Source organism: Emys orbicularis, chromosome 2 (genome assembly GCF_028017835.1).
Source record: "Emys orbicularis isolate rEmyOrb1 chromosome 2, rEmyOrb1.hap1, whole genome shotgun sequence".
Taxonomy (NCBI): domain Eukaryota; kingdom Metazoa; phylum Chordata; order Testudines; family Emydidae; genus Emys; species Emys orbicularis.
The window spans coordinates 252,586,476-252,605,565 of record NC_088684.1 but is presented as its reverse complement, the minus strand read 5'-3'; the positions used below and the strand labels follow the sequence as shown (position 1 = coordinate 252,605,565).

At 39.8% G+C, this 19,090-nt stretch overlaps 1 protein-coding gene across 1 annotated transcript in view; it reads right to left on the bottom strand.

Annotated features, from left to right (window-relative positions):
• CDK6 (cyclin dependent kinase 6) overlaps positions 1-19,090 on the bottom strand; it is a 173,827-nt gene that overhangs the window by 115,339 nt on the left and 39,398 nt on the right. The window contains exon 2 of the mRNA XM_065398990.1: positions 14,370-14,505. Within this exon, the coding sequence (XP_065255062.1) occupies positions 14,370-14,505 (136 nt within the window). The remainder of the gene's footprint in view (positions 1-14,369; positions 14,506-19,090) is intronic.

Genomic DNA, 19,090 nt, shown 5'->3' with positions numbered 1-19,090 from the left:
CTTCCTTTTCCCTCCCTAGCTCATAGTCATTCTCTATCACATTTACTCTCAATCCATTGGTCCCGTTTGATCTTGTCTGTTCACCAGCACCACCCCAGATACCTTGCCACAATCTAATGCTCACCAGTGATGAAGGGCAGGGGAGCAGCAGTGAGGATGCCAGCCCCAAGTATGGATCAGGATCCACTGGCCTATGGTGCTGGTGCAGCTGAGCTGCCTGAAGGCGCATCACATGGTGCCACATGTATTGGACTCCATGTGTGGTGGTGGTGGTCTGGCTTGAGCAGTGTGCTCATTGGAAGTATTCATAGAGGGCAGGCTATCCTCATTATAGTAAAGTACTTCCAGGAGTGGTCCCTGAGGTGCACATGTTGTCACCCAGCCCGGCAGTTGCTTTCAGCAGTTTAGCTAACCAGTAGCTCCTTCAAATGTCAATTGAATGACACCAATTTACAGCAGCTGTGGCTCAGCCTGATCTTCTTTAATACCCTGGATAGACCCAGAAAAAAGTGGTACTCTAGATTTTCAGTGACACACACTTAACCAATTAGTGAGCACCATGTTTGTGCGCTTTAGACATCACACCCCCATAGTGTGCACTACCCCATTGTGCTGCTCATTTGCATTAGTGCACAGTGTGAGCACGATGGATAACAATCAGCGTTGGGGTTTTGGGCTGGAGGAGAAGAGAGGAACAGCACAGGAAAGGAGTCAGTAATGGTGGGGAGGGGAGAAGGTTGTGACAAACTGTTTCACAGACCTGGCCAAAGAAATAAAACAAAAGCTAAATCCAGAACTGCACAGAATACACTTTCAGTGTACAAAAAGGTAAAAATGCAATAGAACATTATCCTGTGGAACGAGCTGGTCTGTAAAGCCCTGAGCAACTTATTTGTCTACACCGTGCAGCAACATGCATTATGTTGGGGTGATTCTTAAAGCACACTAACATGTTATGCATTAATTGGTTTGTGTAGACCCTGCTGGTGCTCATTAAAGGTTCCTTACTGTGCTTTAACATAGTGCAGCCCTATGATACAGTGCACTAGGAAACCTTTAGTGTGCACCAGCAAGGTCTACCTCTAGACAAACCAATTAATGTGCAACGTGTTAGAGCGTTTTAGAAATCACACCCCCATGGTGTACGTTACCTCATTATGCAGACATAACCTTAGCTGAACAAATACTTTTTCAAACCATACTGCCAGTGACAAATACACCATTACTTCTCAAATAAATAATTTGTGACAAGAAAGTTATGGCATTATTTATACAGATGAGCAGAAGAAAGGGAATGATAAATCTTCTTACCTATTAATCATATTTCTACAACATAATCATTCTTGAAAGAGTTCTGAAACTAAAACTTGCTAAGGTGCAGATATCTTGAAGCACATGCTTAAGTGCTTTGTTGAATCAGGGCCTAAAAAAATAAGCCTCTTTTCCCTCATACCAATTAACAAAACATCATCAGTCAGGGAACATACAATATAGAACTATGTACTATTACAAAATACCAATCAATGAACTGGAAAAACCCTGTATATTTAGCAAAACAAATGAAAGAGGCTAGGGTTCACTATTGAACGATTGCTGTTTTCTTTTGTTTATTACATAGTAACAGTATTATTTACTGCAGCTTTGCAAGCTAGCAAGCAGCTGGGTGTAATATATTTCCATGCTGTGTAACCTCTCCTTATGCTTCATTAGACTTCTTATCAGGAGCAGGAGAAAAGAAATCTCTCTCTTATGCCTTTCCTGTGGCAAAGGAAAAGACAAGATGATGACTTTCCAGTTCATTTCACTTGTACAACATTTTCATCAATCACCATGGGGTAGGTTTTTGTTATTCTCACTGGAGGACTGTTCTTGGTTTTCTGTCACAAAGAAGCATGACTCCACTAACTAGCACGTTGGGGTTACCTCCACCAGACTTGTAGAAAAACACAATGCAAACATAAGGCGAATGGCTACTTCTCCAATACTTTCTAAGGGCCTCATCCTGCAATCCTAATGCAGGACTGCATAGGGACTAGAAAATTGAGTTTAAAATTCCTCTCACTGGGAGGAAGTTTAAAGCCCTGAAACACACTGAACACTTGAAGTAATGAAGCTAAACTACCACATTTCATCAAGAACCAAAAGCTGCTTTCTGCTTGTTTTGTGACTTTTGCTCCAAAAACTAAGCAAAAGAAACTGTGGTTTATTTTTATTTTAATCTCCCTTTGAATTATGCATTCCTTTGCAGTTTTGGTTCACTATAGCCCCACACAGTTTGGCCTCCATTCTCCTTTTCCTATGCGTTCAACAAGTCCCATAGATTTCAATAGGAATTACATGAACAAACAAAAAGAAGAATGGGACATGGTCTAATCACAGTGTTAACAGAGCAATGGAGAAGACAAGACGACAATAAAACATTTCTTTGGAAGATGGTTTCTCTTCCCATAACTTCATGTTTTTAAAATGTCTTTTCCTTTTTGCTCTGTGTTCTTTCTCACTGAACGACAAAGCTGTACACAACATACTATTGTAACAACAAGCATATGGCTCAAAGATCACTGTTGACTTTCTTGAATCTCAAATTAGCCTTTTTATTTAAAATACATGAAAGACATCTGTACACTCTTTCATTAAACTAATTTTACATTTGTAACATCCTACGTATTCTTTTGGAACCATTTCCATTAAACTGCCGAGTCTGGGTTTGGACAGCAAGTATTTCCTTTGTAACATTAAAGGAGGAGTGTACTGCTGTCAAAATTTCTCTCTAAAAATAAAAGTCTTTGATAAAATAGATACTATACTTGTTAGAACAGGAATCTCTGAAGTTAATTTCAAATGAAAGAATATTTTAGACTGAATCATAAACTAGATTTTAAAAACCCACCATTGTACTGTCCCCTTTCCTGCAGGGAAAGTAAAGAGAAAACTACTCTGAATTTCCATGCACAGAATACTGTAACATTTTGGAGACTTCGGAGATTCCTAAATCACAGTTATGCAACATAACTATCATATCCTAAAACAGAGGACAGACAGTCCCGCAGCTGAATTTATTGGCTTGAATATGAAACACTCCAAAGAGATGGCTGACATGACTTTTAAATTATGTTTGGCAATTTAAAGCTACAGTGTGCGGTTTTCTGTTGCATTTGACAGAGAAAGGGGACATTTTACAAGTACTTAGGCGCAATTTCTTTTTTCATGTTGCTGTTTGTAGGTCTCATGTATTTAGCCTCAGATTGTGGAAGCAATTTAGTCCACAAGCAGTCCCATTGATTTAAATGTGACCACTTGTGGAAACAGATCCTACTCAACATGAGTAAAGATATACCATCTAGCTTGCAATGAATTTATCTGAATTAAAAAGAAATTAGCTTTTGAGATTTGTGAATTCTAAAAGTTCACTTGAGAATCAAATGGAATAATTATTGTGGCTCAAAAAAGTTATGATATAAAGTTATGATTTAAAAAAAAATGAAGCCAATATTGCATTATGATATTCTTTTTTGTAGCTGTGATTCCCTCAAGCCCTTTTTAGGGCTTGAGGGAATCACATATTACAGGGTTTACCATCATGACAAACTACTGAACATTTTTCTATATATCCGGGAGAGTATTCCATGCACAGCTTTTGCTGTGTAGACATACCCTGACTCTGGGTTAGTCTACATGAGCTAGTCTGAATCCAGCTAATGCAGGTAAAAATAGCAATGAAGATAGCACACAGTGAGTTTCAGATCAGGTAGTACAAGCCACATATGTTCCCAGGGTCCATGATAGGCTTGAACTAGCTACTCTGACACCTGCACTGCATTGTCTGCACTGCTGCTTTTAGCCACACTTGATGGAGTCAAGCTAGTTCAGGTAGGCTAGCTCATGCATAGCTTTTGCTGTATAGACATATGCCACTGATGCTGCTTCCATGTATATTTCAAGGGGAGACTATTTCCCTGATCCGGCAAAGCATTTAAGCACGTGCTTAACATTAAGCATGTAACTAGTCTGGGACTAGAGAGACAATGGTTCAAATCCTTCTCTGGAATAACTCTACTGACTTCAGCAGGTTAAACCAGGGATTAATTTGGCTTGATGTTATTAGCATCAGCTAGGGAGCAGTCTTTTAGTTTGGCTTCATTTAAAATCTGGGACTGCTTGTGTGCTTAAAGTAAGGCAGATACTTAAGCACTTTGCTGAATCAGGGCCTAAGCTCATTAGGGTCTGGTTATGGCAGGTGGGGGGGGGGGGGTGGGAGGGGGAAGAGAGAAACGCACAAACTTTGATATCAAATTTGGGGTTCATCTTTCAAAATCCGGAACTCAATCAAAACATTCTGACGGGGTTTTAATTGGGTTTCGTTCACTGACATAAATGGCATTGCTGTGTAGCTGTATATTAAGAGAGGAAGTCATAAAACCATAAAATATTGATATTTACCAACAATTAAGGACAGATTTAGGCCCTTAATTGCAAACTCTTCACACTGTATATGAAATCAAATGAAAGACTGCTCGCTAGCTAATGCGAATAGCACTGGGCCAAATTCACCCTGGTGTAACCCAAGCAAGCCAATAGGGTTACATCACAGAAGGGTTTGACCCACTGTGTCTGTAGTACTAAGTGTTCAATATTAAAAAAAAAACAGATATTCTTTACCAAAGTTACAAACAGATTAAGCAGCCACTTTTCTACTGAAGTTTTTTCCCGTCACACAAAGGGTTAAGCACCAAACAGTATCTCTATTATTTCACTCATGACTCCATTCCTAATTTTCTGTTTTCTGGCAGCTGCTTACTAACTTACTAATAATGTGTGTCTTTGTTTGGACTTCTTAAAAAGGGGATATTCTCCAAGTGGAAGAAAGCTCAATTTATTTCACTTTGAAACCTGAGAAACTAGTAACATGAACCGTATGTTGATTATAGAGCACGGTGATAAATAAAGGAAGAAGTTGTGTAAATATGTGAAATGATGATGGTGGGAGAGAGTAGGAGAAGTCCTGCTTTGGGTATATGATGCTTTTGTGGTATCTTATGTCCGAGGGAAGCATGCATGTACAATAGAGTCTTTTCTTAGTTTGCATTCTATATCTTTTACTATTATTTGCAAGTTTTCCCTAACACACTCTTGGCTATTCTGAGGCGTCAAACAACCATCACCTGCCCACATCTCCCAGTGCACCTCTCAGGCTGGAAGCTCTTCTCCTTAGCTCTCTTGTCTATAGCGAAGAATTGGTAATACTGTACCTAAGCATGGACTTAATTCTAATTAAGATTCGACCACCTGGAAGATGCTACCTACAATTATTTCTAGGTCTTGCGGGGGGGAAAATAGTGCCATAGCTGGATCCTGGAAAATCACTGCAGAACTTGTTTCTATAGCAGCATATTTCACAAATTCAGCATGGCCTGTAGAGTCACATTTGGGTTTTGTGTAAAATAACAAAAACATCCACAAACAGGAAGTGTTCTACAGTATGAGGAAGAGGAGCTGGTGTCCCCGACTGGAGGAGATGGAGGGGTGTGGCAGCCAGACTAAATGAAAGTGCCTCATTGGATGTGAGGGATGTTTGTGTAGAGAAAGAGAAAATGCAGCTGAATTTTAGCTAGTGGGAGGGGCTCTAGAATCAGCAGAGAAGTGGTAAAACACCCCACAGCCCTAGCAGGAAAACTGGTGCTACCAACAGTCCCACACCCTTAAACTCAGGATGGCGTGGGGAAGAGGAAGAACGGACTTAATTCCAGATCCTTGCTCCCAGTTCCAGCCATAGTGTCATACACCCCTTGGGATCTAATTGTTATCCCTATGACATTTCCCTGTCTTACACTTTAGGGCCTACACAAAACCAGAGGCTATAATAACCTGCTCCAGACATATACTCTCTCTCTGATTCCCCCCCAGGAACAGCTAGGGAGCCAAAGTTGCTGTTTCTGGCTGCTTCCACCATCTTTTGCTGTAGCTGGGGAGCATAGCCCTTCTGCTTCTAGGCAGTTGGAATAGTGTCCTCCTAAATAATGGCCAATGGATCCCCCTTTCTCCTGCTCTTAGATATTTACATTTTTGCTGGAAATATATTTTGTGGGATTTTTCACATTAATGGAAATAGCAAAAAATAAAAAAAAATAAAAAAAAGTCCTTGATCTCCCTCAAGCAAAGGGACTACACCTGTGAATAGCCTCTGCACAAAAATTAAAGGGGGAGAGGGTGGGATGGCTCTTTGCATGACCTCCACATTGCATACCCATGTAAGGGTCTGTCACAATTTGACTTAATTTACCAAAGACAGAGATAAGTATCTTGTAAGAAAAGTTTAGAATACAGATAAATTATTTCTGAGTGGTAGCCGTGTTAGTCTGTATCAGCAAAAAGAATGAGGAGTAGGTGTGGCACCTTAGAAACTAACAAATTTATTTGGGCATAAGCTTTCGTGGGCTAAAACCCATTTCATCAGATGCATGCAGTGGAAAATACAGTGGTATGTATATATATACATATACACACACACACACACACAGAGAACATGAAAAAATGGGTGTTGCCATACCAACTATAACAAGACTAATCAATAAGGTGGGCTCACTCCAGAGCTTACAGTGACTATCACTACAGTGATATGCTAGCAATAAAAATACCAGCTTCACAAGTAATCTCTATCCAGTCACTGTAGCCTTTACCTATCTCTCAAAGGCATCCAGAATATTAAGAGCCAGAAGCTTTCTTGCATCACAGTTATAATTTCCAGCTCCTTTGAGGTAACAGAAATTAAATCATATTCTGTTAAATGCACCAAAATAAACATGCAAGTTAAATTAAATGGACCAAATTCTGCTCTTATTTACACTAGTATAAATCTGAAAATAACTTCACTGAAATCAATGGCGTTATTCTGGATTTACATTCATTTAATGGAGAGCTGAATCTGATCTCCTATGTTTGCAATATTACAGTTCTACTATGCCTAAGTCATAATTCTATTTACCAGAAAGAGTGAGAGAGTGGTGAATACTATAGTACCTTTCACTGTTTAAGGAGTCTTGAAAAAAGTTTTAAGTCTGTGCGTACTTTAACCAAGGTAAACTTTAACCTTCATAATCAATAATATAATAGAAATTATGTATTTATTTTATTCTTTTTATTTGTAAGTTATACAAATAACTCACTGTCTACCTAAGGCGCTAAGTGCTTTTGACATATGTTAAAAAGACAGGCATACAAATAACCCTCCCACCACACCCAACCACCCCCTCAGCAACCTTCCCTCACCACCAAAAATGGAAAATCAAATCCATGACAATATCACAAAGTGGAACTAGTCATTATGCTTATTAGGCAGGTACAGGCATTAAGAAAAAAATGCTCATATAAATTAAACATTGGGGTAAATTAATTGGAGGACGTGTGTGAGTTTTCCTGATATGCCAAAAATTGTCTTCTTTTCCTGACTTCATGGAAACCCATCATTGCTGGTTTACCAGTGGAACCTTACCTCATCTCCTATTCTATTCCATTCCATTCCATTCCATTCCATGAAGGTTCTTATACCATATTCATCACTGTAGTATCTGAGCACCTTTCAGCAGCCCAATAAGCAACATGACTAACAGCTGTCACATGTTGTTTGTTCTCTCATCCTCTCCCCCAGGGGAGAAGCAAGTGTAGTGGAGTGTCTTGTTTTAAATTTAATTTTATTTCAAATATACACGTTGCTATTTGGGCTGTCAAGCGATTAAAAAAATTAATCGCAATTACATGCCAGATGTGCTAAAGATTCATATGTCCCTTCATGCTTCCAACTTCATGTCGTTTGGAATGATGACGGGTTCTGCTCGATAACAATTCAAAGCAGTGTGAATCGATGCATGTTCATTTTCATTATCTGAGTCAGATGCCACCAGCAGAAGGTTGATTTTCTTTTTTGGTGGTTCGGGTTCTGGAGTTTCCACATCTGAATGTTGCTCTTTTAAGACTTCTGAAAGCATGCTCCAGACCTCATCCCTCTCAGATTTTCGACAGCGCTTCAGATTCTTAAACCCTGGGTCAAGTGCTGTAGCTATTTTTAGAAATCTCACGTTGGTACTTCTTTGCGTTTTGTCAAATCTGTTGTGAAAGTGTTCTTAAAACGAACATGTGCTGAATCATCATCTGAGATTGCTATAACATGAAATGCAGGTAAAACAGAACAGGAGACATACAATTCTCCCCTAAGGAGTTCAGTCACAAATTTAATTAACACATTTTTTTAATGAGCATCATCAGCATGGAAGCATGTCCTCTGGAATGGTGTCCAAAGCATGAAAGGGAATGTTTATCATATCTGGCATGTAAATACCTTGCAATGCCAGCTACAAAAGTCCCATGCAAATGCCTGTTCTCACTTTCTGGTGACATTTTAAATAAGAAGTGGGCAGCATTATCTCCCATAAATGTAAACAAACATTTTTGTCTTAGCAACTGGCTGAACAAGAAACAGGACTGAGTGGACTTGGAGGCTCTAAAGTTTTACATTGTTTTGTTTTTGAATGCAGTTATGTAACAAAAAAAAATCTATGTTTGTAAGTTGCACTTTCACGATAAAGCACTTGCACTATTTCTTTTATCATTTTTACAATGCAAATATTTGTGATCAAAAATAATAATATAAAGTGAGCAGTGTACACTTTGTATTATGTGTTGTAATTGAAATCAATATATTTGAAAATGTAGAAAAACATCCAAAAGTATTTAATAAATTTCATTCGGTATTCTATTGTTTAACAGTTCGATTAAAAATGTGATTAATCACGATTAATTTTTTTAATCTTGATTAATTTTTTTGAGCTAATCGCGTGAGTTAACTGCGATTAATCGATAGCCCTAGTTGCTCTATATGTATGTTACGGAAGGCAGGATCAAAGAAATGCTCCTTGCAATTAGAACAGAAGGAGGTAAGCTTTTCGATGGTTGTTAGCCCTTGACTACAATTGAGAATCTATTTGGTTTATCTTTATTTCCATCATCTTGCTGAAGAAAGATGAGTTACGGTCCCCGATCCAATGCACCTTGAAATCAATGGAAATCCTCCCTCTGACTTCAAAAGATGATGGGTCAAACAAGCCCTTACACACTTGTAGCTCTCTCCTGCCATCAGACCTTTATTTTGTGATTATTTGGTAGACCTCTTTACACAAAAACATTTACAATTTCATTTAATTATATTTAGAGGCTCAAATTATTAATACAGTCAGGTTGCTTTTATTCACTCATAAAAAAAATGTGAAGCACTCAAATGACTTTAAATCACACTAGGGTGGACATAGTGATTTAAAATTATTGGAGTGCTTCACATTTTTATGAGCTCCTGAGTTTGGAAGTGATTAGGGTTCTGGGCAGGCATGGATTAGGGCACCACAGGAAATAGGAGAGGTTTTTTTTTCCATTTTCTGAGTGTTTGAATTTGGAAATAATTAGGGTTCGGAGTATGTCCACTCATTAAAAATAAATAGCAGGACTCTCCCAAAATAAAAAAATTAGATCATCCAAATTGTGGTAGTAACAGTACAAGTGCCTTAACGGAGAGGTAAGAGCAGGCCTTAGTTACAACTGTGATGGGCACTATAGAGAAAGAGTCATTTTCCCCCAGCACAGACAAAATTTGGCCATTGATGTAAGGAGAACAAGCTGTGGATTGGAGACCTCACACTGTGGACAGCATCAGTGGCTCCAGAGGGGCCATCTGGATGCGGCAAAGAGGTAGACATGATTGTGCCTCCATGTTTGTAGGAACTGCTGTAGTCTGGAGAAGAGCTGGCTACACTACCATTAAGGGGAACCTCTCCTGTATCCATCACCCAGAAAGCATGTTATTGACAGCATAATGCCTCTAGAACCTGCCATTTGTGTGGCATGCTTCCTTTCTCTCCATCTTTCCAGCCAGCTTGCCGTTGTAGGAGGCATAACAGCCCTCGTATTAAGAGAATAAACTTTTTGATTTAAAAGTAGTCCTCCAAAATAATAAATCACTTCAAATCATGTTATGTTGCCCTGTAATGTGCACATATATATATATAACCGGACTCTCAATGCCTAAAAAGGTTTTGCTTCTTTTCCTCACTATAAAATATTAGCAGGACAATTTTAGAAATCCAACTCATCAAGCATTTATTTATGTCGTACAACATGCGCATTTAAGTAGGCTCATTAATGCAGTGACACTTTTTAAGGAGTTTCTTTTAACAATGTTGTTAGATACAGGCCACACTGAAGATTTTTTTTTTCTTCTTACTACAGTTTCATCATCACTGTGGTGTATTTATTCCTGGAATTTCTCACCTTGTTTTCAGTATCACGTGATTGTGCAACATCTGCTCCGCATCTCAAACATGATCAGAGTACATGCGTCTGTGGCAGAGGTCTAATGACTCACAGCACAACTCAGAAAACTGGCTTGTTTTCTGAGAAGCTACATCTTCATTTTAATTTACTAAGAAGTAATACATTACTTGCTACTAACACAGACAGAGCGGAATTCACAGGGTACAAAGAAAGGAGCAATGATTGTATTACACTAGTGACTAGTGACTTAGGCACTTAGCAGGCTTTCAGTGAGATGTAGGCTCCTAAGTGCCTATGACTATTTTGAAAATAAATGGGATTTAGACTCCTAGGCCTAGATCCTTAAAGGTATTTAGGCACCAAACTCGCACTAAAATCAATGGGAATTAGGTGCTTCAAAAACCTTTGTGGATCTCACACTCCAAACTCCTCAGCCTCACCCCCCAGCCCGGAGCTCCCTCCTGTTCTCCACACCCCTCATCCCCGGCCCCACCCCAGAGCCCTCACCCCCATCTGGAGCCCGAACCCCAACCCCCTGCCCTAGCCCGGTGAAAATGAGCGAGGGTAGGGGAGAGCAAGCGATGGAGGGAGGGGAGATGGAGTGAGCGGGGCCAGGGCCTCAAAGAAGGGGCAGGGGCGAGGCAAGGGTGTTCAGTTTTCTGCAATCAGAAAGTTGGCAACCCTACCTGCGAACTTTTACTTGCACGAGCAAGCCCGAGTGGCTTCAACTGCACTAGCTGAGCATTGCTCATGTGAACAGAAGTTTGCAGTGTTGGGCCCTTTTATAGTCACAGTAACAAGGTACAATTAAGAAAACAGAGGTATGCCTAAACTGGCGCTGGAGGTATAAATTCCTGCTTGAGGAGACATACTTGTCCTAGCTCTCTAAAAATAGAAATGTCGCCACCGTGGCACAAGCAGGATCCTAACCAAGATGCTAGGAATATACGTCGGTGGCTAGTCTCTCATTTTGCTTCCACCATGGCAGCCACACTTCTATTCTTAGTACATTAGCTTGATCACAGCTAGTGCAGTTATGTCTTCTTGAGCTGGAATTTACACCTCCAGGTTGAAGTACAGATTCCTCGGTTTCCTTCTCCCTGTGGCACATAAAGTTCATAAACCAACATATGTAAATGCTGAAATCAGGAAAAGGGATCATGTAAACATTAGATGGATTTTTTCCTTTATCCATTAAACTGGCTTTTGTAGACATCACAAGCCAAATTTTGCTCTGATTTACTCCACTGACTGCAATGAAATTTACATAGGCATAAGTGGACAGAACTGAGCCTGCTCATTTAAAATGGCTGGTCTGTTCTCCTTCACATGCTTTATAGCGCCAAATTATCATGATTAAGGCTACAATTTAATCATGGGTATTTTAGTAAAAGTCATGGACAGGTCACGGGCAAGAAACAAAAAAATCACGGCCTGTGACCTGTCCATGTCTTCTACCATAAATACGCCTGATAGAATCTTTGTTGTTGTTGTTGTTTTGGGGAGGGGGGGAAAGATACTGCTGCTAAGGAGGTTCCTGGAGCCAGCTGCATCGGCTGCTGCTCAGGCAGTCCTGGGGGCCAGTTGCTCGGGCGGTCCCAGGGGCCCGCAGCCCAAGGCCGTCAGAGCAGCAGCCAGTGTGGCTGGGTCGGGGGCTGGGACCACTCCAGCAGTGGCTGATGTGGCTGGCTGCAGAGCCGCTCCAGCAGCGGCCGGTGTGCTTGTCCCCAGGGCCAGCTGCTTGGGCAGCCCTGGGGTCAGCCACACTGGCCGCTGCAGAAGTCACGGAGGTTGCAGGAAGTCACGGATTCCATGACTTCCGCAACCTCTGTGACAAACACGAAGCCCTAATCATAATCCATCACCTGAGTTGCACTGTCTGTGCAGAATCATATATTGGTCCATACACAACACACCAGTAATTGCCTGCACAAGTATTTAATTCCCAAGCAGAATTTCATGTTTGCAGATGCAATTTTAGAACCGGGTTTTGAAAAAAAATGGCATACAAGGTTATAGGCCAATTTTCTTTTTTTCCATTTGCCTCAGACTATTGCATATAAGTACTGAAAGAAATATGATTAAAAAACAAAGGTGAGATTTTTTTTAAATCCACTTAGGGTGTTGGGACACTCAATTCCCATTAATACTAATTAACTAATTACATTTTAATGAGGATTAAATGACCAGACCCCTTCAGCAGCCCTGAAAATCTCAGCCAAGAGTAGAACCCTAAAAGCATTAGAACATGATATCTTTGTAATATGTAAGTTACTTTTCAATCCACTGCTGAGGCTGAATCCAGCTGTTTTCGTTTTTTTAATTTAACATTTATGCAAGAAGATTGCTTACAAAAATAAAACTACTAGAACTGCCTGAAGTTACACTTTTTGTGGTTTTGATAAGTAAAACGATCGGTCTCTGAACTGTATGATTTCAGACCCAAAGGTCAAAAAAGTCACTTAGGTTGCCAATGTTAACAAAAATTAGTGGAATAATAAAAAAAAATTTAAGTGAATTTCCCCCTCCCCGTTTCTCCTCCGCTACTGCTTTCTTTCCTAGGAGTCCTGCCAGGTTAAGAAGACACAATACACCTCCAAAAATTACTAGTACAGTAGCAAGAGAATCCTTCCTTAGAAGCAAAAGTTGTTTCTTATCACAGAAGAAAGCAAAACACTTATCAGGCATAACCATGAGGTAGGAAATTTTAACATCAATCAATCCCCCTGCTTCTATTCCCCTATTTGAATATTTTGATCAGGTTCGAACTGCAGTCCTCAATATGGAGCTTTACTATGGCAACCCCCAGGAAGAGGGGGAAAAAAGCTATGGAGTTAATACATTTAAATTAGTATTTCCTAACTTGGGGAGAGGCCTTCCTAGGAAGGCAGCATACTAATGCACACAGGAAGGGAAAACTACATGACTTTGGATCTACTCTGACCATCTCCCTCACCACAAACATACTGCCATGCATAAACCACTAGGCAGCTCCTTGAAAGCCACCCACCATCCATTCCTGCTCCTACAGTAGTTTGTAATCGTAGAAGATCAGAGTTGGAAGGGACCTCAGGAGGTCATCTAGTCCAACCCCCTGCTCAAAGCAGGACCAATCCCCAGACAGATTTTTGCCCCCAATCCCTAAATGGCCCCCTCAAGGATTGATCTCACAACCCTGGGTTTAGCAGGCCAATGCTGAAACCACTGAGCTATCCCTCCCCGCCAAATGCAGGTAATGCAGCTTGCCATGGGAGTAATTCACATGCACAGGATAGAAATAGGCCAACCTAAGCTTTGCTCGGTAACACTGAGCTCAGCTGCAAGTACACAAGGGTCTCAGGTACACAGAACCATCAATGAATGCCTTCCATCTTGAGAGCTGTATGTAGCTTTCCAGTAAGTGCAGGCAGGAAAGAGAATCAGTTAAAAAAGAAAAAGAAAAAAAACAAGGAAAAGAATTTAAAAAAAAGAATAAAAAAAAAATAAAGAAAAAGCCACAACAGAAAAAAAGAATAGGAGAGTAGGACTTGTTATAATAGATCACATCAGGGGCCCATCTAGTCCAGTGTTCTGTCTCTGACACTGGCCATTAACTGCTGCTTCAGAGGACGGTTCAAGTAACCATGAAGTGGACAGTTAAGGAATAACCTGCCATAGGGGAAGGCTGGTGGGAACCACTACTGTAAGTGAAGGTATTTGATGACTTCCAATGGTAAATCCAGATCTGGGAGGATTAAAGGGAAACAGTGGGATGGGGGGGGGGGTGTCATGGCAGGGAGGGGGGAAGAGGAGGAACATAAAATCCAAAACCAAAGGAAAACAAGTATGAACATTTCCATAATAAAAGTTGCACTGATCTGTGGTTCAGTAACTGGTACACTAGAACTCAAGTCCTAACTAGGTGATTACTCAGCTTTTACTCAGCCCTCACTCATGCAAACTCCCACTGAAGGAAAAGGTAGCTTGCCTGAGTAAGAGCCTTATGATTAAGCCCTTTGTCTTTACATAATAATATTTCCTAAAATTATGAAGGGGAAAAAATCCTTCTTCGGTACCTTTATAGTTTCCGTAGGCACTCCAGGCTCCGGAACTTTATCCAAGTAAGTGGTCAAGTCTTGATCGACATGTTCAAACACTAGTGTTAGTTTGGTCTCTCTGTCTGTTCGTGACACTGTGCATACATCAAATAACCTGAGAGGAGGAAAAGGAAAGAGGAGATAAGTTGACAGAAACCAGTGAAGCAGTACCTTGCAGCTCACACATGTATGCTTCCATTTGCTGTAAAATGTGGAGCGAAGAAAGAACTTTCTAAAGCAGGGACAGTCTGTGGGCTCTTGATGATTCAAGTGATGATCAATTATTTGTGACATCACATTCAAATTTCATGTTTGGATTCTGAAATCACAAGTATTACAATTTCACAGCATGATCAAAGAGTAGTAGTTAGGTGAGGAGATGATCGATTCTGATCAAGACACAACTACAGTTAACAGAATACAGAAAATGATTTGATTTTGTATACATGTTCTCTGCCTCCTGCCACGTTTGCTCCCCTTTCATTCTTCTTCAAGAGGAAATGAGTCAGCAGTGACTTTTTTGAGAAACAAAGAAGCTTACTGCTTTTATGCACCTATTAATTTCTTCTCACACCCCTCCAACGTACATCATTACATGATTTGTCACTAAGGCCAGGTCTACACTACCGCGGTAGTTCGACGGCTGGCAATCGAAGTTCCGGGTTCGATTTATCGCGTCTGGTCTGGACGCGATAAATCAATCCCGGAAGCGCTCGCCGTCGACTGCGGTACTCCAGCTCGGCGAGAGGAGTACCGCGGAGTCGACGGGGAGCCTGCCTGCCGCGTGTGGACCGCGTCTGAACCGCGGTAAGTTCGAACTAAGGTATGTCGACTTCAGCTACGTTATTCACGTAGCTGAAGTTGCGTACCTTAGTTCGAATTTGGGGGTTAGTGTAGACCAGGCCTTAGTTTAGAATCACATTCTCCTTCTCCTCTGATCTACAGAAACAGTATTTTTGCACTGATTAATCTTGTAAATTGCTAAAACCAGGAAAGAGTCAGGAAATTGAGTTTATAAAAATCCTTTTATACAAAATACAGCTGCTAAGATATTCTTCCTTTCTCATCATTCTGAACACATTACTCTCTTATTTAAATCCTCTGCTTTCTCACCCTCTTTCATAGCATCAGGTTCAAAGTTTCTTCCCCTCATTTTCAAAGCTCTTCACAGCTCTCACTCTTCTTACTTGTCTACTCTTGTTTCTTACTGATACGCCTCCCAGCTCCTCTAGCCAGTGATCTATGTCCGCCTGTTTCTCTCACACATTTCTGTGCCTCCTTATATGCAACTCCTTCTGTATGGAATGCCCCCCTCTAAATGATATGGAGGGTCACTGCTTTCTCTTCTGTCAAACCCTTCCTCAGGGTCCTCCTCTGCCACAATCCCATGGGGAAATTATCTAATTACTGGCTTTCAAATGAGATGGGGTTATCTGATACTATCTTTTTAAATTATTTTTTTAACATTACAAGTGTTATTTTAAAAAGTATAGATTTGATTGCCTTCCTGTGTGAAACATGAAACAAAATCAGTCAATATATTTATCAATTGATAGTAGATTTTTTTTTCTAAAATACACGTAATTGCTATTCTTGAGAAAAAGAATATGTAGTTTGATAGGAAACCGATGACACTATTTTGAGATTAGTGGTGAAAAAATATTTATTTTGGGACAAAGTTAAGATTGTAGTGATAAAATATGCATTTATTTTATACCCAATAAGAATAACACGCTTGTTTATTGTAGGGGCAGTATAAGATTAATGAGGTCCTTAATTAATAATTTCCTTACTCTTAGATCCAGGACTACACTCCTGATATGCTGGTTCCACAGTAATGCCTAGTGCACTAGGTCAGAGGTTCTCAAACTGGGGGGGTGCACCCCCTAGAGGTCACAGAATTTATTCTGGGGTGTGTGAGGAGCTTTAGCAAAAAAAATAACTTACTGCACACATTCAGAGCTGGTCGGATGCCCAGCTCTGAAGGCAGCGCTGCTGACAGGGAAGTAAGGGTGGTAATACCATATCATGCCACCCTTACTTCTCCACTGCTGCTGACGGCGGCACTGCCTTAAGCTGGGAGCCTGTGGGTGGCCAGAGAGTGGTGGCTGCTGACTGGGTGCCCAGGTGGTGGGATGTAAACTACTCCAGACACAAAGAAGCGGGGCACGATCAAATAAGTTTGAGAACCACTGGACTAAGCCAGAGTGCCTCCCTCCTAGTCACTGAAGTTATGCCATCTGAAAAATATGGGTAAGAAAAATGCTTTTCACTTATTTAGTGTTTTTTCATCTGTAGATCTCAAAATATTTTATAAAGGTGGTTTAGCATTATTATCTCCATTTTACAGCTGGCCTAAGTTCAAAGATTTGAACCAATATGTAAGAGAGACATTGAGCGCTACTGGATGCTCTTATGGGTCTACCACTTCAGGGTTCTGGCCCCAGTTTTAATAAATATTGCCTACAATCTCTGGCTAGTCACTTAAACTTGGATTCTTAGTTATTCCATTTTGAAAATGGACGTCTTAGGCCAAAGACACATTTTGATGAAGAATAATTTTAACACAACCAAGAGTTTCATTTCCTTTCACTTCTGAATAGTAGTCCTGGCTTGTTCACAGATAAACACTGAAAATTCTCTCTGTGATGCCCTTTATACCCCCTAACAGCTTTAATGACAAAATATCATGTCTCATTTTCAAATACTGGCAATTTTTAAAATTGTTATTGTGCTTGAAAACTGCCTATTGCATGAGTCAGTGTAAAACTCGGTTTCACATTTTGGAGCTTATTAGGATTTTGTTGGGGAAATCAAAGGACACAAAGAAACAGAGGTTTTGTAACAATTTCTCCTCCTTTTATGGTTTCAAGAAGTTCCTACTCCATTTAAGCAAAATGTTCAGAAAATGTTCTAGTTGGCAATAAGACTTAAACCTAAAAATGAGCAAAAGGCTTCTTTACTGGAGTTGCAAGGAGAATCAAAATCGGCTTTATAATGGGACCGTGGAGGTTATCCATGCTCCATAATCGAACTTACACGTGAAGAATGGACATTACTGTCTTGGTTCTAACAGCTCTAATAACCCAGGCCTCCAGCACTGGAGCTCAAGGAATATTGTTGGTAACAGTTCATTAAAGAAAAATCATTATGTGCTTTCTAAGCTCACTAGCCAATAGAGGGAACATATTCTCTCACAAATATAGAGTCAAATCCTCAGCTAGTATAAATCAATGTAGCTCAGCTGACATCAATGGAACAACACCAGTTTATACCAGCTGAGGATATGGCCCTTTGTGCCCAATTCTGTTCTAACTATAGACAATGGCAAAAGAGCTCTTTTGACATCCATCAGATCAGAATTGTGCCCCCAAAAGACCCACAACAAAAAACATTAATAACTTTGCTAAAAAACACCTATTTACATTAAATACAGCTAGCACATGAGTGTCCAAGGAGATTGAACTGTCAGGTAAATTTGAAGGAATAGTAACAAGTGGTTCTGAATTGGAAGAAGACAAAGAAACAGGGAAAAGTTAATATTTTAAATCAGGGTGATTTTTAAATGACCTACAATTTAAACATCATTTTGATTCATTTTTTTTTTACAGAAACATTCTTTGTTTTCACAACAAATATGGCAGTTTTTAGATCAGAGTATTTTCTGAGCCAAACTTATATGGGCTGCAGAATAGAAGCTTGGTGCAATTTTAACAGAGAGAGGCTCCGCCTCTCCATAAGAAACTTATTTTGATCTAATTAATCATATGAATAAACATTCATCAGATGAACATGAGAACATATATTTATGGGGCTGATATTGGCTACAGCAGCAAAAGCCCTGGAACAAATATTATTCTCTTTATAATTCCCTTAATGGGACAATATAAAGAAGATGGATGCCTCTGTATAGAAAATAAGTTTTGTGAAAAGTCATTAACAGTTCTAAAAAGCAAAATTCCCTGGTATTTGGCTGGAGGTTAATAATCTGTAATATATTTATATGAATCAATGTGGAATGTAGACGGACTACCTATAACCCCAACACATGCAAACAGAGAGGAGCCAGACAGGTCTGAACATCTGAACATAAACACTGGAAAATATTTCCAACTGTATGATTCCTTTGTGTTTGCTTACATTTACTTTAAAAAAAAATTAAAACACCTTTTTTTGCCAGGTATTTAATACATTGGCAAAACTGCCCTTTCAACCATTGAAGGGTTGTAATTCAGTTTTTTTTTTTAAACAAGATTTCACTGTCAGATGTAGAAGCAATGTATATTACTACAAGCTTCCTTTAGAGGGAAATCAAATACCAATATTCTGTTTCATTTTTACCAATTGTATTTAATTTGATCCTGGTATTCTAAATGCATGTTAATAGGTACTCGGCTAAGTTTAAGAACTGTAAGAATGAGGGGCAACGCTGTTTGTCTATTAATCACTGTATGGAGTAATAATAATGCTAATATCTTACACTTCTATTCCACCTTTCATCTGAGGATCTCAAAGTGCTTTACAGTTAATTAAATAAGCCTAAAATCCCACCCACATCCCATCTGAAGGCAGTAAAGAGGATATAATTATCTCTGCAAACTACAAATGCTCCCTAAATAAAAAATTTTAAGCAGAGCTTGTTTAAGTCTTTGATACTATAAAAAAATTACATCTAGCATTGCCTGTGTTAATTACCACTG